The following is a 26,715-nucleotide window of genomic DNA, read 5'->3' on the forward strand; positions in this document are numbered from 1 at the left end:
CAGCATCTGTTGATCTGTCAGCAATGCGTTAACAATGCTCGTATTCCATCAGTAAAGATATGTCCATTTGTGATCATTGCCACTTTAAGACTAGCCTTGCTGAGTAAGGATGACTTGGTCTGAACAACCACTCAATACCAAGCGTGGAGAATCTCACTGAGGGGAGGAGTTTTTCCAGTTAGAAATCATGTTCTCTGGGCTAGCTGAAACACGCACTTACTGAAACAACCTTGTATATAAAGTTTGCTTGTTCAGCTTAAGAAACCTCTGCAAGTACACCTTCACACCATTCAATCTGATTCACAAAGTCCAGGCAAGTCCGTTCTTACTTGCAAACTTTGTCCTGTTTCAATTTTGTCAGCTTGTAGTCCCGAAAGGGCTGTTTATAACTATTTTGCCTCATAGGTGAATGAATCCTAAATCCTGAACACCAAGACCTTTATTTTTGGGCAGAGATGTCTGCAAATTGGTGATTGTGTTGATTTTCTGTGTGACCCATGAGGCTTTATAATGTCCATTTAAGTGACCCACAAAGATTTTTAAAAACTTGGATGTTCCTGCTTGTAACTGTTGACTTCTAATATTTTTCCAATATCAGAAATTCCAAATAAAATGACAATGCACTGATCTGGATTTCAACATAAAATGAACTTTGCACATTTAATGAGCATTGTGCTCTCGCATCCACTCAGTCATGCATTTTTGCTCGCTTAATTATTCTCATCTACTTCCTTACTGTGGATGACATTTCTCTTGAAGTATGGTCCCAGCTATATGTATGTTGACAACCCTTAGCTTTACTGTTATTCCTCCCCTTCCTGGCTTAGCTGTGTAATTGTTGCTGCACTTTCCTAGTGCTTGTCCATCACAAAGTCATCCATATTCTAGAATTTCCTCTGACTTAATATGAGCAGTTTTGAATCCAGGATGTCAAAAATTCCATACCCTAAGCCATAATTGTGGGCATGTCACAGAATGTGAGCTCGCTTGCTGATCTGTTTTGATTTAAGCTAGGCTTCGAACTCCTATCTTGCACATAGGAAAACCAGATGTTTTCAGTTTCAAAACACTGCCCATTTCTGTCCTGCCTCATTTCTGGTGCCACTGGAACTTTGGGCTTACATTCCAGAGAGCTTGGGGACCCCGATGTCAGGACCAAATGGAGATCCTGGGTCTACACATGCTTGGAGCACGGCTGGCGGTGCATTCTTCTGGGAGGTAGCCTCTTACTTAGCCAGCTTAATTAGTTCAGGGAACATATGTCGGCACCGATTGCAGTGTAGGTTGTGACAGTAGTAAAGAAATCTCATATGGGAAGTAAGGCCAGACAGATACAGCTCTAAACCAGAGTGAATACTGAATCTGTAGAAGGCAGTATTATGGCTAAACCTAAGGAACTGTATGCATCTGTGACCATCATAGTACAGCAATTATATCAAGCAGTGAAGGCAGTACAGGAAAGGGAAAACTGCTTCTGAACATTGAATCACATTACAGAAGATTGCCCATCAAGTCTTCACTGACCCTCTGAAAGAGCACCCCACCTAACCTGCACATCTTTGGATGCTGAGGGGTAGTTTTGACCGATCCACCTAACCACATCTTTGGGCTGTCGGAGGAAACCAGTGCACCCGGAGGAGACCCACGCAGTCACGGGGAGAATGTGCAAACTCCACACAGTCAGCCAATGCTAAAATCTAACCTGAGTCCCTGGTGCTGTGAGGCAGCAATGCTAACTGCTGTGCCACCATGGCACGAGGCATTTTGAGCTATGAGAAAAGGTTTAAATTCTGAAATTGTTTGCTGTGGAGAGGAGTAGGTTTAGAGGTGACACTCGGGGTTCATAAGGTAATAGATACATTGAATAATTGCTAATATTGGTATCCTAGATTCAAAGTCTTCTGATTCATTTGTAATTCAAATTCAATAAAGCCTAACTTTGGATCAGGTTGTGCGGATGAGAGCCAATTTGAAACATACATTCGCTGATCTTTATTGCAGTTTGCAGTCCCCTAATTTACCTGCCCCTTCTGACGTTAGGTTAACTTGTGTGCAGCCATTGCCAAGAAACTGCCAACTTGGGTACCTTGCTTGCGTAGTCATTCTTAAAGCTTGAACCTAGTTAATGATTTGCAGCATTACTGATCATAGTGATGGGGTGTGAGGAGAAGGCTTTGCAGCCAGACCCAATCCCATTTGTGCCTAATGCCCCAGTTTGCAGGTTTCTACAATGGATCAGTGGTGGAATCTCTTGGCTAATTTTCTTCTCTTTTCCCACCTCTTCCTCTTCTTCTCCCCCCCCCCCCCCAAAATCAAATATGTGAACTGTAGTCTGTCAGCACTCTTAACTTCTTCACAAACTTCGACCACCACACTGTATAGATAGACATTAGACCGTGACGAAAGGTGTTAAATGTGTTGAATGGTAGCACAGTGGTTAACACTGTTGCTTCACACTGCTCGGAACTTTTAAGGTTGGACACTCCATGTCCTAACTCATTGGGATAGAAGATGATCTGTCGCTTCAGATTTAATGTCTTTGAAGCTGCTCGAGTTTTCCTTTAAAGCTCATTATTCTGATAAATAATAATTGTGCTGTTTTTAGCATGGTCTTAAATGCAAATGAAATGTCTCTTGAAAGGCTGGAATATCACAATTGTTGAAGTAAAAATTAATTTAATACCCTTGGTTTCAAAATAAGTTTTTAACAATTCCTGGCTTGGGTCTCACTGTCTGTGCTGAGTTTGCGTGTTCTCCCCGTGTCTGTGTGGATTTCCTCCGGGTTCTCTGGTTTCATCCCACTCCCCGAAGGACGTGCTTGTTAGGTGAATTGAACATTCTGAATCTCTGTGTACCTGAACAAGTGCCGGAGTGTGGCAACCAGGGGATTTTCACAGTAGCGTCATTACATTGTTAATGTAAGCCTACTTGTGATACTAATAAATATTATTAAAACTAAGGGATGATGATATTGCTGCATGACTCACTGTATCCTCCTACTGCCCCAGTTCTGATCTGAGCACCACAAGAAGTCTTACAACACCAGTTTAAAGTCCAACAGGTTTGTTTCAAATCACTAGCTTTTGGTGCACAGCTCCTTCCTCAGGTGAATGAAGAGGTGGTTTCCAGAAGCACATATATAGACAAAGTCAATGATGCAAGATGATACTTTGAACGTGAGTCTTTGCAGGTAATTAAATCTTTACAGGTCCAGACAGAGCAACTGGTGAGAGCGATAATCACAGGTTAAAGAGATGTGAATTGTCTCAAGCCAGGACAGTTGGTAGGATTACTGGTCTACATCAATGGCTCCGAAGTGGTTGATAGTGTTGCTCGTTTTGCTAAGTGTGCTTTACACTTAATTGCTCTGTTTTATAACCTTGCTCTAGAGTCGCCAGGTATCTTTATGATACCACCACGAGGTTCAAGTTCAAGTGCTGATCAATAACTCAATACACCAGTTAGTAAGGTTCAAATCAAAACACATTTATTATATACACAGTCAATCGCTACTCATGCATAAAATACTGCAGAACTAGACTATTTCTATCACTAAAGGCCAATACTTAGCTTTGGAAAAGGAACCCACTAGGTCAGGGAACAATGGCCTCTCGTTCAATCCTGAGACTGCAGGCTTCCAGCTGGTATGGACTAAGGGTTAGGAGCGCCTATCTCGTAGCATGCGTTGACTGGACACTTACTTCTTGGTGTAGCTGCTAGGCAAGTCTCTCCGAGTTGAGAGTCACGGTCGAGTTCTTTGAGGGCTGCTAAGAAGACTTGCCAAGAGGGCGAATTGAACTTGGGGACTTTAATTTATAGTCCCCAGGAGCTTCGCTCCCTTTTGGGCGGACCCCGTACCTGGATCCAATTGATTGGACTATGTTCCCAATCAATTGGTTTGATTTCCCCAATACTGGGGCTGTTCCCTGATCGCTGGGCGGTTCCCAAGTGTCCGTTGGCTTCTTTTGTTTTGGCTCCTGCTGGCGCCAAGGAGTCTGGCTTTGCCTCGATTATCTTAACTGTTGCTATTGTTCCCGGGGATCGCTCATCAATATGCAGATGGTCGTCAGTTTCAGTGCTGTCTGCTTCCTGCGAGTCTTAATATACAGGAAGCTTTGCATTCTGCTTGCTTTCCTGTACCTGTCTATTTTCCCTGCATTCTTAGCGAATCCTCATTTTAAAGTCGGGAAGTGGCCAACCCAGGTGGCTACAATAGTTTTAAGTTCCTGAGGGTCACCATCACCAACCGTCTGTCCTGGTCCGCCCGCGTTGTTGCAACAGTCAAGAAAGCCCAACAATGTCTCTACTTCCTATGGAAGCTAAAGAAATTTGGCATGTCTGCATTGACTCTCACAAACTTCTCCAGATGTGAGATAGAGAGCATCCTATCTGGCTGCATTACAGCCTGGTATGTTAACTGCTCGGTCCAAGATCGCAAGAAACTGCAGAATGTGGTGAACTCAGCCCACGCATCACACAAGCTTGCCATCCTCTCATTGATTCTGTATATATCTCCCGCTGCCTCAGAAAGGCAGACAGCATTGTCAGAGATCCTGCACACCCAGGCTTTGTCCTCTTCCAGACCCTTCCATCAGGCAGACGATACTGAAGACCCGCACATCCAGACATAGGAACAGCTTCTTCCCCACAGTCACTAGACTCCTCAACGAGTTCTCCCTTGGACTGATTTGTTCCCTGGAAGTGCACTATTCACGACGCCCTATGCTGCTGCTGTTTGGCCTTGTTCCACACTGTAACCAATGCTATTTGTTGATGCACCACAGGACCCTGGTGAGACCACATTTGGAGTATTGTGTGCAGTTTTGGTCACCCCACTATAGGAAGGATGTGGAAGCATTGGAAAGGGTGCAAAGGAGATTTAACAGGATGCTGCCTGGATTGGAGGGTAGTCTTATGAGGAAAGGTTGCGGGAGCTAGGGCTTTTCTCTTTGGAGCGGAGGAGGATGAGAGGCGACTTAATAGACGTTTATAAGATGATGAGGGGGATAGATAGAGTGGACGTTCAGAGACTACTTTCTCGGGTGGATGTAGCTGTTACAAGAGGGCATAACTATCAGATTCAGGGTGGGAGATATAGGAGGGATATCCAAGGTATGTTCTTTACTCAGAGAGTGGTTAGGGTGTGGAATGGACTGCCTGTTGTGATAGTGGAGTCGGACACTTTAGGAACTTTGAAGCGATTATTGGATAGGCATATGGAGCACACCAGAATGACAGGGAGTGGGATAGCTTGATCTTGGTTTCGGACAATGCTCGGCACAACATCGAGGGCCGAAGGGCCTGTTCTGTGCTGTACTGTTCTATGTTCTATGTCACTGTGTTCTGATGATTATTCTTTTATCTACTGTGTAAGTTACCTTGGCGCAGAAAAATATTTTTCACTGTACTTCGGTACATGTGACAATAAATAAATATCTATCAATATCGATCAATCGACTTCAAGCGCCTAGTATCATTGACTTTGTCTATATAATATATATATATATATTTCTATAACCCTCTTTATTGCCCTGAGGAAGGAGCAGTGCTCCTCCGAAAGGACAGCATGGTAGCATGGTGGTTAGCATAAATGCTTCACAGCTCCAGGGTCCCAGGTTCGATTCCCGGCTGGGTCACTGTCTGTGTGGAGTCTGCACGTCCTCCCCGTGTGTGCGTGGGTTTCCTCCGGGTGCTCCGGTTTCCTCCCACAGTCCAAAGATGTGCGGGTTAGGTGGATTGGCCATGATAAATTGCCCGTAGTGTCCTAATAGTAAGGTTAAGGGGGGGGGGAGTTGTTGGGTTACGGGTATAGGGTGGATACGTGGGTTTGAGTAGGGTGATCATGGCTCGGCACAACATCGAGGGCCGAAGGGCCTGTTCTGTGCTGTACTGTTCTATGTTCTATGAAAGCTAGCGACTTGAAACAAACCTGTTGAACTTTAACCTGGTATTGTAAGACTTCTTACTATGCTCACTCCAGTCCAACGCCGCCATCTCCACATCCTGATCAGTGTAGACAGGGGATTGAATTGTGGCTCACCTCTGTCCCTCTGAGAGCATCAGGGTGACCAGCGTTGTATCACATGCTGTGTGTGAGGGTGTGCAAGTACCTTATTACCAATCTTTTCTAATATTGCTCTTGATCTGGCTGCATGTTCTTTTAATAGTTTGGTGTTCACTCCTTATAAAGCACTGATATATTACACCAAATCCAAGATAAAAACAAATTACTGTGGATGCTGGAATCTGAAACAAAAGAGAAAATGCTGGAAAATCTCAGCAGGTCTGGCAGCATCTGTAGGGAGCCTCTTTGTCAAAGCATCTTTCATTCTCACTCCAAGTATAAATATTTCCCACTTTGTTAGCTTTGACAAAGAGTCATTGGACTCAAAACGTTAGCTCTTTTCTCTCCCTGCCGATACTGCCAGACATGCTGAGATTTTCCAGCATTTTCTCTTTCGCACCAAATCCAAGACTTGTGTTTGAATCATGGAGATTCACTTGAGGAGTAGACTTCCTGTGTGTCACCAAACCCAGAATGTTGCACGTTGGGCTGGTATCAACAGTGGCCTCAAAGATAATCTTACTGCTCACTGTATAGCATGCATGTACACCTGGAAGCCAATTTGGAGTTTGGCACATTGTGACCTGGATGTGTTCCTGCCGGTATAAAGTGTTGCTCGACAGAGCACCCAGGTGATTTTGGGCTGTTATTGGCTGCTTCAAATGCTGCAATAATTATCTTGTGGTTTTAACTTGCCAATTGGTGAAGTGTTAGCAAATCGGGTATAACAAGAGAGTAGGCCTACATCATTGTATGCCTTCAGGAAAATGACTGATTTATCTCTGCTGGAAACTGTTACGTTTGAACATTCTTCATGTGCTAACTCATTGGGGCAAAAGATGATCTGTCACTTCAGATTTAACATCTTTGAAGCTACTTGAGTTTTCCTTTAAAGCTCATTTTTTTGGTTAAATAATAAGTGTGCTGTTTTTTAGTATGGTCTTGAATACAAATGAAGTGTCTCTTGAAAGGCTGGAATATCACCATTATTGAAGTAAAAATTAATTTGATGCTCTTGGTTTCAAAATAATTTTTTAACAAAGATATCATTCTTAAAGAAGCAATGATATTGTTGAATTTATTCCTTGCCGAACTGCATTTTAGTATTTCATGATCACATACTATTGAACTTGTGTTTGATGGGCACTTTTTTTGTGTAAGCCCCATTTTCTTAAATTTAACCCATTAAATGGTAAACAGGGGATCCTACAAAACCTGGCAGCTATCTATGGAGGCAGGTCCATTTCAACAGGAAGAGGAAACTCCAGAAGCAAGGAGGAAGAGGTAGGAGGCCTGCATGTTTCTCGTCTTCATAAAGCCAGTGGCATGTCTTTTTGGCCCATTTTGTCAGTGTGTCTGCAGTTTACACAGTCCCAATCAATGGAATGAGCTCCCCGCTTCTTCTGTATGCCTGTATTCTCCAAATTAAATTGGGTATTTTAATCAGCAAGAATGTTGCCTGCAATGCAAAAATGGTCTTTTCATGTCATTCAGGTGTACAGGGAAGTGGAAGGATCTCTCTATCTGTTCTCCCTTTTTTCAGTTTTTGTTGCTCCCTTTTAATTTGAATCACAATGCTGGGCTTCCTGATGATGAACTGCATTTGAGGAGTTACATGATAAGCATGTACAGATACGACAATTAGGCACTGTCATTACATACGATCCATATAGACCTGGGTGTGCTAGTGCATGAGTCACAAAGTTGGTTTACACGTGCAACAGGTGATTAAGAAGGCAAATGGAATTTTGTCCTTCATTGCTAGAGGGATGGAGTTTAAGACTAGGGAGGTTATGTTGCAATTGTATAAGGTGTTAGTGAGGCCACACCTGGAGTGTTGTGTTCAGTTTTGGTCTCCTTACTTGAGAAAGGACATACTGGCACTGGAGGGTGTGCAGAGGAGATTCACTAGGTTAATCCCAGAGCTGAAGGGGTTGGATTATGAGGAGAGGTTGAGTAGACTGGGACTGTACTCGTTGGAATTTAGAAGGATGAGGAGGGATCTTATAGAAACATTTTAAATTATGAAGGGAATAGATAGGATAGATGCGGGCAGGTTGTTTCCACTGGCGGGTGAAAGCAGAACTAGGGGACATAGCCTCACAATAAGGGGAAGTAAATTTAGGACTGAGTTTAGGAGGAACTTCTTCACCCAAAGGGTTGTGAATCTATGGAATTCCTTGCCCAGTGAAGCAGTTGAGGCTCCTTCATTAAATGTTTTAAAGGTAAAGATAGATAGTTTCTTGAAGAATAAAAGGATTAAGGGTTATGGTGTTCAGGCCGGAAAGTGGAGCTGAGTCCACAAAAGATCAGCCATGATCTAATTGAATGGCGGAGCAGGCTCGAGGGGCCAGATAACCTACTCCTGCTCCTAGTTCTTATGTTCTTATGTCAGAGATGCTGTTTTCCCTCCCACACTTTACCCTGGTGATCTCATGAAGTGCTGAAGTTTCTGAAGACAAATAACGACAGTGGCAATATAAATGCAGTGAGAGTGGAATAGGGAGGCTGGAAGGGAACTGCTGCCTTGAAATAATCCTTGTCGTGTTCAAAAAAAAAGCTTGAGTGCATCTTTTATAAATTTCCTATCCTAACCTTGTTGGCCTCTTTAACTTCCCCAAACTTGTTCTTTTAACAATTGGCTTCATTTTTAATAAACCTAACCAGTGGGTAGCAGAGGCATGCTGGCCAGCAAAGTCCCAATTTCAGTTTCCCCAGTCAGTGCTGAGTTTGCTGATCTCCATTGGCAGCAGCTGTGCAAAAGTTGGAGTCTGCCTCTGTACCGTTGGTTGAGAGTGGAGAAATTTGGTTGGGGGTCTGTCCATGATTGGTGTTAAATGACCCCCTTGGAAATGCATGTTTGTGTTTGTTTGGATGTTTGGTGAGGATAGAATTAGGCTTGGCTTTAAAGGTTCTGAGGTTGACTATCCTTCCACACACTCGCATGGCAGATTACCACCTGTAAGTTACGAGATGGTTCCTGGCACCCACAAATTGTATTCCAGAGCTGCATCGGTGCTTTCATGGGAAAGTTATAAAGAAACTGAAATAATTGATTATAACTTTGATTTTGAGAAGTAACAATGAGAAAGCTTTCTTTGAGTTATTAGTTGATTGCTATTTTGCATTTGGTTTATGAGAAATATTTAAATTCATAAGTATATTTGTGTCATAAAACCAAAATCGGCTTGTGTCTGCTGCACATACATGTGGTTGTGGCCTTGTCCAAGAAAGTTATAGGTTCAAGGGCCACATAGACTGATGAATTTTGGATGTGACATTTCAGCTGACACTTCCAATGCAGTGCTGATGGGGTGCTGCACTATCAGAGGTGCCATCTTTTGGATAATAGCTCAAGCTGAGTTCCTGTCTGCCTCCTTAGGTGGACATAAAGATCCCTGGTAGAATTTGGAAGATGATTTACTCCATGTCCTGGCTAAAATTAATTTGATTCTTTAGAATTAACATGAGGCAATGGGTGGAGCAGTGTGCTATGGGTGGAGTACTATCATGTGCTTGCAGGCAGCGTCACCATTTGATTCTGCCCCTCTTTGCTTAGTAATTGAAGTTCATTGTTACAGGAAGATATCAACCTCAACCTTAATGTAATGTTCTCTCAGTCATTAAAGGTAGAATTAAATGAGGGAGTCCTGACAAATCCATAACAAATATGACGGTGCCATGATAATAGTCCACTCCATCCCTGCCTTTTGTGCAGAGGAGAGGAATGATCCTATAGGTGGATTTGTGAGTCGACAAAATAAATTGGTTAGGTGGGTGGAAAAACAAAAGCTACCCAATAGGAATACAATCTAAAAGTAGAAGAAGGGTCTTCGATTAACAATATTACCACATTACTTTGAACAGAATTGATTAAATCACTGAGTGTCTGTAAGACAGAGATAGATAGGTTCTTGATTAATAAGGGGATTGAGTGTTCTGGGGAGAAGGCAGGAGAATGGGAATGAGAAACATATCAGCAATGATTGAATGGTGGAGCAAACTAGATTGTCCGAATAGTCTAATTCTGCTCCTATGTCTTATGATTCAAATTATTTCTCAAAATTTCAAGCACATATTGCACTACAATTTCACTATGACGCAGCGAGTTAATGCATTCATAGCTGCTATTTACAAAATAACTTGGCTGCACAGTGGTTAGCACTGTTGTTTCGCAGCGCCAGGGATCCGGGTTCGATGCCTGGCCTGGTCACTGTGCGGAGTCTGCACGTTCTCGTGTCTGCGTCGGTTTCCTCCGGGTGCCTTGGTTTCCTCCCACCAGTCATGAAAGAAGTGCTTGTTGGGTAATTTGGACATTCTGAATTCTCCCTCCATGTACCCGAACAGGCACTGCAGTGTGGCGACTAGGGGCTTTTCACAGTAACTTCATTGCAGTGTTAATGTAAACCTACTTGTGACACTAATAAAGATTAAAAGATTATTTTTATAGTGCGGTCATAATCCTCATTGATGTGAAAATTTCAAAGGTTCACTAACCTCTGAGTGAAAGAAAATCTCTCCTCCTTCTTTGACCTAAAGTCTCTTATCCTGAGACCGACCCTGAGTTAAAGATTCCCAAGCGAGGAGAAACATCCTTTGTGTATCTGCAATTTAGACCACAAGATGGAGGAGCTTAGAAGTGGATCTTTCAGCCCATCGAGTCTGCTCCGCCATTCACTTGAGATCATGATTGATCTGAAATGATAGTCTTCAACTCCACTTTCCCGCCTTTTCCCCATAATCCTTGATTCTTTTACTGATGAAAAAATCTGTCAATCTCAACCTTGAGCATGCCTAACGACCCAGCTTCCACAGCTCTCTGCAGTAAAGAATTCCACAAATTCGCTATCCTCAAAGAGAAGAAACTCCTCCTCATCTCTACCTTAAATGGGGGACCCCTTGCTCTAAGATTGTCTTCTGGTCCTAGACTACCCCACAAGGGGAAACAACCTCTCCGATTCTACCCTCTCAAGTCCCCTGAGAATCTTGTATGCCTCAATAAGGTTGCCTCTCATTCTTCTAAACTCCAATGAGCACAGGCCCAACCTACTCAACCCCCCCCCCCCTCATAAAAAAATTCCTGCATCCCTGGGAACAACCAAGTGAATGTTAAGCACCTCACCATTGCTCCCCCCCCCCACCCCCTCAAAAAAAAAACCCGGCAGAGCGGGTCCAATGTTGTTGGGTGGGGTGGAATTTAATACCAAGCAGCCCAACCTTACTGGTCCTGCCTCTTTAAATTTTAAAGTAGATAATTGAGGCTCTCACAAAAGGCAGTTAGGGATCAGATTACCAAGGTGGTGCCATGATAACTTCAAGCAACAAGATTTAAGTTTAGCACTTGAAAGGGGAGGCCTGACCTCTTGAGGTGGGCAGCTCCCAGCTTCCCAAGATAATGGTCTTGAATATTTCTGAAAAAAGACTCGTTGTCGAAAATGTTCATCCTCCTATCGTCAGGACAATCGCAGGAATACCAGATGTAAAGGGAATAACTTTTTCTTCATGAGAGCTTATTGGTTGACTACTCTGGTCGAGGCATTGTCATGTGAAATGCACCAGAGCATTTGTCGCCTGTTTTGTTTCGTTGAAACAGATGCCATATGTGTGCATGTTCTTTCTTTCTGTCTGCAAAGAGCAGAGCCCTGTGCAGTTGTACATGTAGCTTGTCGCACGTGTTAGTGCAGCATGCTGTGAGCCCAACTGATGATCTTAAATTGGTTGTCAGTGCAATTCTTAGCAGAATCTGGGCAGCATTTGCGAAGCAATCCTACTGTGGAATCAAATCTAATGTTGGACACTGTTCCGAGGTTTTGCAAGCACAGGCTGGTTTGGTATGGTTGACAACTAACCTGTTGCAAACAGCCGAAGGGACATGCTGTTTGATAACCATCAGTCTGTGGCTATGGTGCCTTGCATCTCACAGACTGAAATTCATATACAATTTATTTGTGTGATAAGCAGAACAACCTTTTGGCTTGACGGCAGCTGTCTGTTCATGACCAACACCACACCTGTTACTACTGGAGCCAGCCACGCCTGTTGCTCAAATTTTTGAGATACCTTGGGCGGGATTCTCAGTCGGCCGACACCAGAATCGGGAAACATGATTGGGCAGAGAATTCGACGAAAGCCGAAAATAGAGAAAACAGAAGGCAACGCTCCCATCCCTCGAGTGGCATAAATGCGTTCTATACCACATGCCTGCATCGACAGGCAGGTTGTACAGTAAAGGCCGTTAGCAAACCATTAATGGGCTTTCCGTGATGCTGGGCCTCAGCCAGGGGCAAATGTACTTGTGGTATTTCAAATCAGGAAACCAATGCCGTGTCTGCTGAGGGTGCAGGAAGGGGTACAAACAGTGTCCAACATTGCTATAGTATGCTGACAGTCGCGCTGCTGACCGGAGGGTGTCAGCCAGATCCGGCGGGTGGGGGGGGGGGTTTAGGGTCGTTAGGGGGTAGGATACTGGGGGCTGTAGTGCTGGGTGGCCAGGCGACTGTCATTACCACAGTCTGCAAGGCAGTCATGCAGCTGTGCCGATGGCGTATAGGTTACGCCCGCCTAGCCCCACCCCACGGTACCCTCTGGCCCAGCTGCCCCATCAATGGGATTGCCGTGCTCGCAGTGTAACCTGTGCCATCATTTTAGCTGGGATGAGGGTCCGCATGCATTAGAATTGCACAAGTTCTTCGTGGCACCCATGCTAGCCCTGAATCGCTCCACGACTGGCACTGCTTGCGCCCACATAGAACACTCATAATTCAGTCCCAGCATCAGCACTTAGTCTCTTAAATCTTTCCAGGGTAATCTGAGGTAGACCGGATAGTTTTCGGGACCGAAAGTGGTGGCCTTTGGCCCATTTATGAGTTTGCGCGCTGTATACCAAGCGGTAATCTGATCAAGGAAACCATCATCTCGCATGATGCCTTTAATGAGCCTTTAATCAAGCTTATACACTGAACAAATGACTTTGGGCCTTATTTATGCGATTGCCAATAGGCCAGTCTTATAGAGCATCGAACTGTGGGAATCCCAATGCATACGTTGGCCAGGGAAGGTGGGCTAGCGATAGACAGTAGTAGAGAGCACCTTGACAGATTTTTCTATTTGCATGTCAAGAAAAGGGAGTTCATTTGATTGCTCCATTCCAAGGTGAATTTAAGCACAGGATGGAGCCCATTAAGGCATGTATGGAAATCTTACATGCAGCTGCGGATTCAGATATAGCAAATGTACTGTCATATATCAGAAAATGCAAGGGTTTGGAGGAGGGGTGTCATTCCATCAAGGACTCGTTTGTCATGGAACTCAACAAAGATGTTTGCGAGAGCTAGGCCTAGACAGGATCCCACAGCAACACCATCTATTTGGCCAGACGTGATGTTGTTAAAACTGAACTAACCGTGTGAGTAGCTGAATTCATAAATTTATTGAATGCTGATTCACACAGTGGCAGCAGGTCTAGATCACCATATTGTGCTACAGAGCAAATGTCTATGGCTTCCTTGAGCAGTACATTGGTGAATAGACTAGCAACGTCAAATGAGCACATGGACACGCCACTGCTAATGATATACAAGTGCTGCGCAGCCTTCGCAAATGCAAAAGAATCCTTCATTGTGTATGTGGAATGTTTGCTCAGAAGTGGTTGTTGCAACTCCCAATTCATGTTGTGCAAAACTGGTCTTGGTTAAGATGGGGCATAAAGGGTACTCTCTCTTGCAGCCAATAGGTACCCGGAAGTAATGAGCTGTGAGGATAAACGTCTTTTTTCAGCAATATTCAAGTATTGGGTCAAAATCCTGGATCTCCCTCCTTAACAGCACAGTGGGGTACTTACACCCCATTGACTGGAGTGGTACAAGGCAGCTCACCACCACCGTCTTGAGGGTAATTAGAGATGAGCAATAAATGCTGACTGTGCCAGTGACGCTCACGCCCTATTAATGAATTTTAAGTATTCAACCCAGTATTTGTAAATGGCCATTTGTCAGCATTCCTAGTTGGCGAGGACAAACCCAGGTGCTCAACTCAGACCCAACAAGGAAACCTTTCATGTCCCATTTTCCCGAACTCCAGTCGTCCCCACCCCAAAGTCCCTGATTCCTTTGGGGGTTTTCCTTACCAGAGGCACCAGAGCTCCCAGTTGCTGATCATCTTCCCTTTCCACCCCCACTCTAATCACTTCTGTTGATCCTTGGCTGCAGCCTCTAGTCACTGGCGTATCCTCTCACTGTTGGTCATGCTGTCCCTTTGGCCAGGCAGGAGGTGGATCATAAGATGGTCATTGGACTCTACCATTAAATGTGGCGGGGCTTCAATGCATCAGACCTTGCAGAGATTTTTGGCCTACTGGTCTTGCTCTTTGTGGGGGTGAGAGGGAGGGGGGGGGGGGGGGGGGGGGGGTTGATGCTAGTAGAGACCGTTGTGCCAATGTTAACATGTCAAGAGAACAAATATGTAAATAAAACTCATCTGAAGCTGTAATGTACTTATTCAGAATTTTCGGCGGAAAATCAGCAGTTTATTGCATAGTTGCAAAGTATCTGTTTCCAATCAAACCTGTTTAATGTTAATACCTTATGAAATGTAGCATTTCATAAGCTTCGATTGTGGCAGGATGAAGGTTAAGATATTTCCATTCGAAGTTCCAATCAAGGGAAAGATGTACAAGATCAGAGAGAACCTTGATAGGAAATTGGTAAAGAGAGATAAAGATGAGAACTAGGATGCCACAGCCATCCTGAGATTGCTCGACACTGAGAAGTAATAGTGCTCAGTGACCATTGCTGTAGTGCCCACATTTTACCTTGTTTGAGAGTGGAGGACTTTATATTTATATCGGTTAATAAGCTCGGGAAGTAAAATGAACCGTGATGAAGCAAGCAGAAAATTGCACTGGGATATTGATAGGATTGAGAGAGTGGGCAAAATGACGGCCATTCAACACCAGTGTGAGTAGGCCGTTTTGAGTACAAGGTTGGGAAATGGGAATTCGGGCTGACTGGGAAACAGAGAGCCTGTTGGAAGAGGTGCACTAAAAGTTGTAATGGTCCATGTACCTAAATCATTACAAACCAGAGGTGCAAAACTATTTGGGTTCTGGATCGACCTTGTGACATAGAATATATAAAATCGAGGAAGGACAACTGTTTGTACAAGTGCTTGTGTGAAAATTTGCTTTGTGTTCCCTGGAAATTTAGGAGTGATGGGGTTATCTGATCAGAAGTTTTCAAAATAATTAAAGGCCTTGGTAGCAGGACAGATGCAGAATGCCTTTTATAATGGGTGTGTGGAGGTCAGAACAAAGAATTTATACAAAGCTGGTGAAATATGAATTGAGGAAAACCTCTTCAAATGCAGATTTATAAGAGTGTGGAGCATGTTGGCTTGAGATGCCACTGATGCTGACTCAGTTGAGGTGTTCAAAAGGACCATAGGTAATTACTTGGGAATTGAGAGATATGGAGAGCGTTGGGATCAGAAAGGCAAATCCGGCAAATGCTTTATTGGCCAGATGGCTTGCTCCCTTCATTACAAAGTCAATCAATATGTGGTCATGGAGATTTGGCTGAAGAGTCAAATTAAGATTTTTTTTAAACCTTTCACTTTTATTCTCAATTTTGCTTTCTACCCTGTGTTTTTAAACATTGCTTTTTTTATCTTTTGCCTTGGTGCTCCTGCTAAGCAAATATCTTGTTTATCTTTTTAATTTTTACTTCAGTAAACTGTACACAGTGCCTTTGTGGCTTTGCATTGGTGTTTTGTGATTTGCTGATACTTGCCTGATTACATTTTTTAAAGCGCTGTCATTATACAATTGTAGTTCCTTTTTTTTGAATGATACTCTTTCTGCCTCTTCTGAAATCCGTTGAATCAAAATTACTTTAAACTCTGTTGAATGCTGATAAATTGCTGATATAAAATGATTTATATGCAGAATTCCATCAAATGCTTGAATTTGTAAAAGTGGAGTCAGTGCACATTTCTTAATTTGCACTGTTGCATGCATGCATAAATTAAAACATCATTGTCACTTTGTAATTTGTTCTGATGTGGAAGATACTTCTGCTTTTCTTTAGAAAAGGTTTTAAAAGGCATGAGTGATGTTCTGTAGGTCCAATTATAGTAGATTGAAACTTTAATTTGCATAGTTGCCTACACTTCAATTGATATACACTTCAGTTTGCATGCACAATTCGGCCATGGATGGATTGATGTGCTGGAAAAACTCTGGTCTAGTGGCGTCTGTGAAGAGAGAAACAGAGTTAGCATTGCCAAGTCAAATACAACCCTTCTTCTTCAGAAGAAGACTTGTTCTGCACTCAAACTATTAACCTTGTTTCTCTCTCCACAGATGCTGCCAGACCTGTTGCGTTTTTCAGCACTTTATTTTTATTTCAGATTTCCAGTATCTGCAGTATTTTGCATTTATCTTTCGTCTGATGTATAGATGAAGAGGCCTACCACCCAATACTGGGTGGAAGTCCTGATGTTGCTCTATGCACTTGTCTATTGGCCAGATGCATTGGAGGGCTCTTGCTGGTTCTCCAATAGACTGTAAATTTGTGCGTTCTAAATTGATGCAAATCTAGTCCAATTCTTGCAGTGGGGTAAAGCTTCTTTTTGCCACTTGTTCCTACTTCAGGTGACAAGTATAGTGGCTGAGCGAGGAGCACAATGATCATAGCGAATTGCAATGGGACCCGAAACCCATCCATTTGCATCAGATTTGTAGGAAAATGAGGTGAAGCTTGTTGGCTGAAGGAATTGAGAACAAAAGCAAACCCAAGTGTTTGAGCAATAATCACAAAGAATTTACTTTTGTGCTAATTAATAGAAATTTCACAATTATCCTGTTCTTCCTTTATATTGTTATTATAGAGCAAAACATTTCTATTAAAACTTATCATAAGCAGTCAGGAAGTGAAGTATTTTTTAAAAAAAAGACATAGAAACTTGAGCTCTGGTCTAATATGTATTTGTTTCATTAGGAGTATTTGGCAAGACTCCGACAAATACGACTTCAGAATTTCAATGAAAGACAAGAAATTAAAGCAAAACTTAGAGGAGAAAAGGTATGCGCTTGGTTTCTATTTATTGGAGGTTTCTATTTCTGTTGCTGTCTATAATGGCCTCAAAATATTTTCTTCCCTGACATTAGTCATTTTGATTTTGGCAATTATAAATCTAGAAACTGGAAATGGGATTAATTGTTAAATGGGATAACAATTAGATTCAAAGAAGAGGCATACAAGTTAGCAAGAAAATGCAATAGACCTGAGGATTGGGAACAGTTTAATATTCAGCAAAGGCAGGCCAAGGGATTGATTAAGAAGTAAAAATGAATACATGAAATGAAAATCACCTGAGGAAGGAGCAGTGCTCCGAAAGCTAGTGTTTGAAACAAACCTGTTGGACTTTAACCTGGTGTTGTAAGACTTCTTACTAAGGATTTCATCGCACAGCATTTGGAAATCAATGGTATAATCAGACAAAATCAGCATGGATTTATAAAGTGAAATCTATTGGAATTTTTTGAAGATGTAACTAGTACATCCGGGGAGACCCCGGAGGATGTGGTTTCTTTAGACTTTCAGACGGCTTTGGACAACGTCTCGCATAGCAGATTACTATGTCAAGTTAAAGCGCATGGGATTGAGATTAGTGTCTTGAGATGGATAGAAAGCTGGTTAGCAGACAAGAAGCAAAAAGTTGGAATAAATGGATCTTTTTCTGATTGACAGGCAGTGACTGGTGGGGTATGCAGGGATCTGTGCTAGGACCCCAACTGTTCATATTATATATTAATGACTTGGACGAGGGAACTAAATGTAGTATTTCCATTTTGCAGATGATACAAAGTTGGGTGAACTGTGAGGATGATGCAGAGATTCTTCAGCAGGATTTGGACAGGCTGAGTGAGTGGGCATATGCATGGCAGTTGCAGTATAGCATGGATAAATGTGAGGTAGTAAAAATAGGAAGACAGATTATTATTTGAATAGGTGTAAATTGAGCGAGCTGGGTACTCTGAGAAACCTTGGTGTCCTCGTGCATCAGTCACTGAAGGTGCCTCGGGTACAGCAGGCAGTAAAGAAGGCGAATGGTACATTGACCTTCGAGGATTTGAGTATAGGAATAGGGATGTTTTACTGCAATTGTATAGAGTATTGGTGAGGCCACACCTGGAGTATTATGTGCAATTTTGGTGTCCTTATCTGAGGAAGGATGTTCTTATTATGGAGGGAGTGCAGCAAAGGTTTACCAGGCTAATCCCTGGGATGGCGGGATTGTTATATGAGGAGAGACTAAATCGGTTAGGATTATTTTCAGTGGAGTTTAGAAGAGTGAGGGGGGATCTCATAGAAGCTTATAAAATTCTAAGAGGAATGTTCCAGATTGTGGGGGAGTCCAGAACTAGGTGTCATAGTTTGAGGATAAGGTGTAATCCTTTTTGGTATTGAGATGAGGAGAAATTTCTTCACCCAGAGTGTTGCATCTGTGGAATTCACAACCACAAGATGGTTTAGGCGAAAACATTCTGTAATTTCAAGAAGGAATTGGATGTAGCTCTTGGGCCTAAGGGGCTATGGGGGAAGGCGGGAATTAGGGTATTGGTCATAATGAATTGAGAAGCAGGTGAGAAGATCGGAATGGCCTCCTCCTGCTTCTGTTTTCTACATAGGTTTCTATGTACAATTCTTGCAAATGAATAGCATAAGAAGGTATTCGAGGGATTCATTGGAAAAGCTTGACCATGTTGTGGGTGGGATGAGTATTGAACAACTGTTCTCTGAACCACCCAACTATATCTAGAAATATTGATGTGATACCAGCCTGTCCTCTACCTCTGCACATTTAATGGATGCTTCACCAATCACTCGAGCAGCATTCTGAAAATAGCACAATCTTTTACATTTAGTTTCATTAGCCAAATAAGTTTTCATTGTTAAACAACTTATTTATCATAAAGTCAAACATCTGTTTCTCCGTCAGCACGGACCAGAGCCGTTGAACACAGATCATCCTTAAGTGACTTGAGGAAAATAGTTGTGACACTGATGTTTGGTTGTCATAATTAGTGGCCATGCCTTCAGGTATGGCCCTTAGTTCTCGAATTCCCTGCCTGAATGTTTGCAGCTCTTATCTTTCTCTCCTTTAAGATGCTTTTCAAAACCCACCTCTTAGACTAAGCCTTTGGTCACTTGCCCTAATATCTCCTCAGGCCAGATTATGTGCAATGACACTCCTGTGATATGGGCTTGGGGTATTTTACAGCATTGAAGATGCTGTGTTGTCGTTTGCCATTAAACCAAAAGGCACGTGTGTTGGAAGTATTTATACTTGTATACCATGTCCATGACTTGAGGTATTAATAGGATATACAACACCAATCAATTAGCTGTTGTTAATGTAATTAAGACCAGTTAATGTTTTGGCGTCTAATGCGATAGTGTAACTTGTTTTGTCCATATCATTCTTTAGTGTGACAGTGATGGCTCAGATGGACAGGAATCCAGTGATGAGATTGAACTAAAGCGTAAGAAAATTGAAGCACTGAAGGTAAGATTTGTCAGCTTCCATGGAAACAGTGACTGTAAACATGAATCACTTTAGACGACCAGTAAAAACTTTGTGGCTGACCCACCGTTTGCTCCACATTACACAAGTACTTCCAAAACCAACATGCCTCCTAGAGAAGCTCAATTTTGGAAGATTTTTTTTGGTTTCCCTACCATGCTATTCTCATATTCTCTTTTTGCCAGGCTTAGTTTCCTCTTCACTTCCCTCCAGCTAGTGGGTGGAATTCTCCCATTTTGACACTAAGTGCCAGGGCGTGGGTGGGAACGTGGAGTGTTTCCCTCTGCGGAGGCTACCGGGAAAGCATACAAAATCTTCCGTCCTCAACCTTATGAATTATACACCCGGGTGTTTTGTGTCGTATTCAGGGACAGGGCAGGCCTGGATGGCATGTAGTTCCCCATTGTGTCTGGGTGCTATATTATAAAGGTGAAATGGTGAAAGTGCAGAGGCCCCTTCCTCATTTTTCGATCTTCGCAAAGGCCTGATTCTGTTCCTCGCCTGTTAGCTCGATGGTTCTCCTTGAAAGGTGTGAAAATCTGGAGTTCAGCCTATTTTGCAGCAGTTGCAAGCCAGTTTCTCTTGCTGAGAGGCAGGTTGTAAACCGACTGCGTGCGGGTCAGATGACACTGATGTCTATAGTGTGTGGGCGCTGTGTGTGAGCATGGGCAAATGACGAGGAGAGGAGTCTCGGGATGATGGAGACATGAGTGGGAGTTTTGAGTGTTGTGGTCCAAGTGGCATAGCGAGGGGTGTATGAGTGAGAGTGGTGAGATAAAACGAGCAGCACTTACCCTGGCAGCGCGGAGGAGGGCATTTACCTTTTTTACACTGCACCGCACCGGCACCATGGGGGCGGGCACTTTTCTTTTTGCTGGTACTGCACCCCATCCTCTTCTGGAGAGTCCTGGCACTCACCAGAGTGGCCACTGCCACCCAGGCTGGGTTTGTGACCTTACTGAAGGGTCACCTTCCCGCCTGGAGGTCCAAGGTTGCATTCTTCTTCTCCACAGCATCCATCATCCAGGTTAGGGCTCCCTCAATGAACCTTCATGCTGGCTTTCCAGAAGCCAAGCCATCCTCTTTGCTAGACTGTGAGCAAGTGCTGTGGAGTAGTTTAACTACAGTTCCCCTTGATTGACCTGCTCGGATGACCCTGTGGCGGGTAAATCTGGGTGCAATGTTTTTCTCATGAAAACTTTTGTCCACCCCCATGTTTAACTATTTTGATCTTGATTGCACCAACAGGGCCAGCGGGAGTCATTCAGGTTTTGTGCCAAAAATAGCCAAATTTAAAAAAAAATTCCGGCCTTCATTGCTACATGTGCATTGGGACCCAACACATTCTTATTTTGTTTCTCTGCATGTGGCAGGCCTGGAGATCTTCCACCCGCTCCAATGTTCTATTTGGCATACCAGAGTGTCCTTTTAGCTTTTAGCCAGGAGTCAGTCACAAAATCGATGTATTTGTGATGAGTTAATCAAGTGAGAACCAGGCCAAGTACAATGGCCGGAATTCTCCCAAGCCCCTGACTGTGTTGGGATGGGGGTGGGGGGAGTGGGGGGCTCTAGGCCCATTGAGCCTGCTCCACCATTCAATCATGGCTGATGTTGCAGCCGTAATATGATTTACAGCAGGATCTTCCACTCGTACCCTCCATGGCAGGTCAGAAAAACCGCCAGAGGTTGGCGTGAGCCTCATTTGCATCCCGTTAGTGGGGACAGCCCCCCTTCCCCAACGTTTGCAGACCTGCGGTGGGTCCAAATGCCCATTTAGGTAATTGTAAAAAGATCCTATGATATTATTTTCAGAGGAGCAGAAACATCCATTAGTCTCCTGGCCAGCTCCCTCAACCAATATCAACTTCAAATATTTGTCTCAGTAATTTTGGCACTGATTTGCGTCAACTTCAACAACTTAACGTTGCCTCCATCTTGTTTTAATGTGTTTTTGTTTAGTTTTGCTCTTTTTGCCTTGTCTTGTTTGTTTCTTTATCCCTTCTTGTTGCATTCAGATGGTTTTTTTCCCGGCATTCATGCCTTATTTGGAAGGAACTTCTGTTTGTTTAGTAGCCCCAATCCGATTCTCTTTGGCTTTGCATCATGAAATGTTGTTGTTTAATATCCCCTGACCTGCACTCTTATCACAGATTCTTACCGTTGTTCCTCCTTGCCCCGCCCCCTTCCATTAGCTTAAAAACGCTTGCATTTTTCAACTTTCCTCAGTCCTGATGAATTCTGAAGTGTGAACTCTGGTCACCTCCACAGATGCTGCCTGACCTGTTGGGTTGTTCCAGCATTTCTTTTGTTCTTATCCAGTCATTGTATTCATTTGTTGTTTGTCGTTTCCACCCACCTATAATCCCTTCACCAGACACTGTTGGACAGTCGGCAGACAGCCTATTCCCAAATCTGTAAATGTAGCTTCCTCACCAGCCATTAAGTTGTATGCAAGAATTCCATGCCTGTTCTCATTAACTCCTTGTGGCAAGGCAATTTGTCAGCTAAGATTGAGAAACTTTCCTTTTATTGTTTGCAAATTCAGTGAAAGCTAAACCACTTGTGGGACTGAGTTTTCTTCATCACTCAAAAGGTGATGAAGTACTTTTTTACTCAACTAATGCTTGGAGATTTTCCAGAGCCGCCTCCGCCCATGCTCTGGAATTCCAAGCCTAATCCCTTTTCTGTGGTCCATTGTAAGAGATAATAGGCTAAGCCCTGTAGGGTTGTCAGTGTATTGTCGTTAACAAAAGAATAAACTGAAGCAACTTTTTAATAATTTCTTGAATCTGAAGTAATCATCTTCACAGAAATATAACTCCTTTGTAGGATATGATTGATTAAATAAAAATAATTGAGTCATGAAGTTTCACCATTAAGCTTTGAGAACTGAACATACTGAAATATGACAGGGTTGTTCAGTCTGATAAGAGAACAAAAAATTAACATACTGGGTAAAGCGTTTCATAATCTGCCTTTTCTCTGACATGCTGTCTGGAATGCTGTATGTTTTTGAAACTATTTTGCTGTAGATATCATGTATAAGTTGACCTTTGAAGCCTCTGAATACCATTCCAAAAGTGGGTCTTGACTTATGCCAAGTATAAAATGTGAACCACTGGTGTCAGGTTGGGTGGTTGCCATTTCAAAGTGACTTTTGGTGATCTCTGAGCAATCTTGGTCTTCAGCTGCAACACATTTTCTTTTCATAAAACTTCCATACTAACTAGCTGTTGCTCTGAAACCGTTGCTGGACTTGAGAGTTTGATTTGGCCCACGTAAGTGTGTGTATGTGTGCATTGCATTTCTGGTGACAATGTAATTGTTCTGATGGTCTTTGAGGACTTATTCCAATATGTGCTGAAGCGTCGACCGGTGACTGGTCCCTTTTCTCATGGCACATTTGGCCTTGAGCATCTTCTTCAGAGCAGATTCGTTCTTCTGTGCACACAAGTCTTTCACTCACTCATACCTGGCACAGTTATTTGAATTGGCAAATGTTATTACTTTTCTAGCTTGAAACTAGCTTCGCACTTCTTTTGTTTTGTTGGAAGTTTGATTTCTGTTCGTCATTCACCACAGGGCCAGGGTTTTAGGCCCCGTTGTTGCATTTCTCCTCCCAGCGGATGCAGCAAGCCATTTAATTCTCCATTAAGTTTGTTGGGACTGTAAATATCCTGCTGGGCAGGAGAGCCACAAAATCCTGGCCTTGGGATCTGCTTAATGTCTTAAACTTCTACGCATCTGAGTATATGCAGAAACATGGGCCGGGATTCTCCAAAAACGCGGCCAAGTGTTGACGCCGGCGTAAACACCGGAGTGTTTCACACCGGCGTCAACTGGCCTCTTGGCCCACCGATTCTCTGGCCCACAGCGGGCCAGCACGGCGCTGGCGTGCTCCGCGCTGCTCCAGCTGCCGTACGCGGCCCTGCACGACCTGCTCGTGACAGCCGCTTTTGCGCTGGCGCTGCGCGACATGGCGGAGCCACACAGCGGGCCGGCGCGGAAGAAGGTAGCCCTCCCCCCGATCGCGGGCCTGGACATTGTTGGAACCCCCCCACGCCCCAGAGACTGATTCTGCACCCCACCAGGACGGCCACCGCAGCCGCGACGCCGAGCTCCTGCCAGGTGGAACCATTCCGGCGGGAACTTGGCCAGTCCACTGCGGATAATCGCCGCTGGGGCCTCTTTCAACGGGCCCCGACCGATCACCAGAGGTTCGCGTCCCAGCGTCGGACCCGATCGTGGTTCTGAGGCCCCATTCTCCGCCCCTGCACCAAGCGCGATTTTGGTGCAGAGGCTCGGAGAATCCCTGCCATGATGTTTGGGGCTGGGACATTGGGCTAGGAGGCTCGGAGATTCCCTGCCATGATGTTTGGGGCTGGGACATTGGGCTAGGAGGCTCGGAGAATCCCTGCCATGATGTTTGGGGCTGGGACATTGGGCTAGGAGGCTCGGAGAATCCCTGCCATGATGTTTGGGGCTGGGACATTGGGCTAGTCTTATAAGCCAGATCGACGTACCTGCCATGTTCTACAGTATTTAAAATTTCAGATTCTGCATCTAAATACCAGAATAACTGTATCCACATATTAAAGGGTGAGAACAAGATTAGGACGCTGGAAATTGCAGACCGTGTGGCTGATGACATTGCCTCTGGTGGTGAGGTGATGAAGGTTCAGTTGTGCAATGGGTGAAGGGAGTTGGAGTTGCAGAAAGTAAGAATTAAGGAAGGGTGAAGCCAATAGGCACAAGGGACTTGGATACGAGCATGAAAATTTTAGATGTAAATAATTGGTGGAACATATTGAATGATGATCAGTAATTCTGCTGCATGGCCCACCATATGGAGCAAAAACATGGCAGTGTCTTTCACGTTTGTTACTGTTAACAAGAAAGGGCTGAAAATGCAGAGAACCTTGATGCTCATGGTTGCGAGAGGGATAGGAACAGTTTGCAAAGAGATATTGATAGGTTAAGTAAGTGGGCAAAAGTTGGCAAATGGAGTATAATGTGAGAAAATGTGAACATTTTGGAAGGGAGAACAAATGAACAGTATTATTTAAATGGAGAGAAACTGCATAAAGCTGCAAAACAAAGGGACTTGGGGGTACTTGTGCACGAAACACAGAAAGCTAGCACACAGGTGCAGCAGGTAATCAGGAAGGAGAATGAAATGTTGGCCCTTATTTCAAGGGGGTTGGAGTATAAGAGTCGGGAAATCTTACTGCAGCCACACGAGGTACTGGGTGAGACCACATTTGGAGCACTCTGAGCAGTTTTGATCAATAATCAGTTCTGATTATTTGAGGAAAGATATTATTTCATTGGAGGAGTTTCAGAGAAGGTTCATTAGGAAGATCTCGGGTATGGAGAGAATGTCTTATAAGCGAAGGTTAAACTGGTTGGAACTTTACTCATTGGAATATTAGAAGAATGAGAGGTGATCTCATTGAAACATAGAGGATTATTAAGGGGCTTGACAGGGTAAACACTGAGAGGATGGTTCCCCCTCATGGAGAGTGTAAGACCAGAGGGCGTAGTCTCAGAATAAAGGGGAGCGAATTAAAGGCCGAGTTGAAGAGGAATTTCTTCTCTGCGGGTTGTGAGTCTTTGGAACTCCTTGGCACAGAGAGCTGTGGGGTAGAGTCCCTGTGTATATTTAAGGCTGAGAAAGATAGATAGATTCTTGATCAGTGAGGGAATCGAGGGTTATGGGAAAGAGCAGGAAAGCGGACGTGAGGAATGTTGGAGCAGCCGTGGTCCTATTGAATGGCAGAGCAGGCTCGAGCAAACGGCTTACTTATGCTCCTTTTTCTTATGCTAAGTAATAAGATGCTGCAGTAATTTCAGGGCTGTAACTTCATTGTTGGATAATGTCTGCTGCACTGCCTTATTTCCACTGGAGATTGATTTCTAAATTGCCCTTATCTCTGAGGCTGCTTTGTTCTGTATGGTTGTTCAGAACAACTCTCAATGCACTGGAACCATGAGCATACATAAAGTACACCTAATACAGAAAGCTATCTATGAGATGAAATCCATTCAACATTAGAATCATAGAATGGTAACAGCGCAGAAGGACATTATCCCATCATGCCTCTCTGAAGGCGCAATTTTCCTTGTGCCACCTCTGACCTCTTCCTGTAATCTTGCACTTACTTTTCGGATAATCGAATCCCCTCGGAATGCCTTGAGATGAACCTGCTTCCACCATGCACTCTGGGCGTGCGCTGCTTTTAATTTGGACTTTAGTTTGCAGAAAGATCTGTTCTTAGTACAGTTTTTAGTTGTGGTCATAATTTATCTAATCATTTTATGGGAAAGAATGATGAGTTTTCTAGGGAAAAATTGAATCTCTTTTGCAAAAGGGCTTTATTTGAATCTTTTGTTATAGGCTCAAGCAAATGCACGAGCTGCAGTGCTTAAAGAACAACTTGAGAAAAAGAGAAGAGAGGCTTATGAAAGAGAAAGGAAGGCCTGGGAAGAGCACGTAAGCACTTTATTGTCCCAGTTAAAGTACTAAGCCATGTAAATTTAATCCTCGCTAATAGATTTATGCTTGAAGCCAGGCTCTCTCTCAATGTTAAACAATAGAATGTGGAAATGTGTTCTTCTGATTAATTTGGATATTAATCTAGTAAACACTTAGTAATTGTCCAATTGATGCACTCTGGCAATGCTTGTTAAATTTTAAAAATAAATTTGAGTCCAGGATGTTGTATTGCAGAAAGTTAGGTGGTGAAGGTCAGAACTGGAGCCAAACTTTGTGCACTTCTATTTATTCTATTTAGGGGCTGGTTAGCAACTGGGCTAAATCGCTGGCTTTGAAAGCAGACCAAGGCAGGCCAGCAGCACGGTTCAATTCCCGTACCAGCCTCCCCGAACAGGCGCCGGAATGTGGCGACTAGGGGCTTTTCACAGTAACTTCATTGAAGCCTACTCGTGACAAGCGATTTTCATTTCATTTTTTTCATTTCATTTACAGAGAGAAACATTGCCAATGGGCACCTTCTGAGACAACAACCACAGTTTCTGTTCCTTCTCTTTTCTTTTTGCTCCTGTAC

The 26,715-nt window shown here is 43.6% G+C and overlaps 1 protein-coding gene across 9 annotated transcripts in view; it reads left to right on the forward strand.

Moving 5' to 3' along the window:
- The window catches only part of nek1 (NIMA-related kinase 1), a 211,131-nt gene that overhangs the window by 111,357 nt on the left and 73,059 nt on the right, over nt 1-26,715 (forward strand). For 7 of the 9 annotated variants that reach the window (XM_038805820.1, XM_038805815.1, XM_038805821.1 and 4 more), the window contains 4 exons: nt 7,265-7,348; nt 17,059-17,142; nt 19,553-19,630; nt 26,046-26,141. In XM_038805820.1, coding sequence (XP_038661748.1) covers nt 7,265-7,348; nt 17,059-17,142; nt 19,553-19,630; nt 26,046-26,141 — 342 coding nt within the window. The remainder of the gene's footprint in view (nt 1-7,264; nt 7,349-17,058; nt 17,143-19,552; nt 19,631-26,045; nt 26,142-26,715) is intronic. The other 2 variants (XM_038805823.1, XM_038805825.1) reach the window with 1 other exon arrangement.

The sequence above is a fragment of the Scyliorhinus canicula genome, chromosome 8, assembly GCF_902713615.1.
Source record: "Scyliorhinus canicula chromosome 8, sScyCan1.1, whole genome shotgun sequence".
In the NCBI taxonomy this organism is placed as follows: Eukaryota; Metazoa; Chordata; class Chondrichthyes; order Carcharhiniformes; family Scyliorhinidae; genus Scyliorhinus; species Scyliorhinus canicula.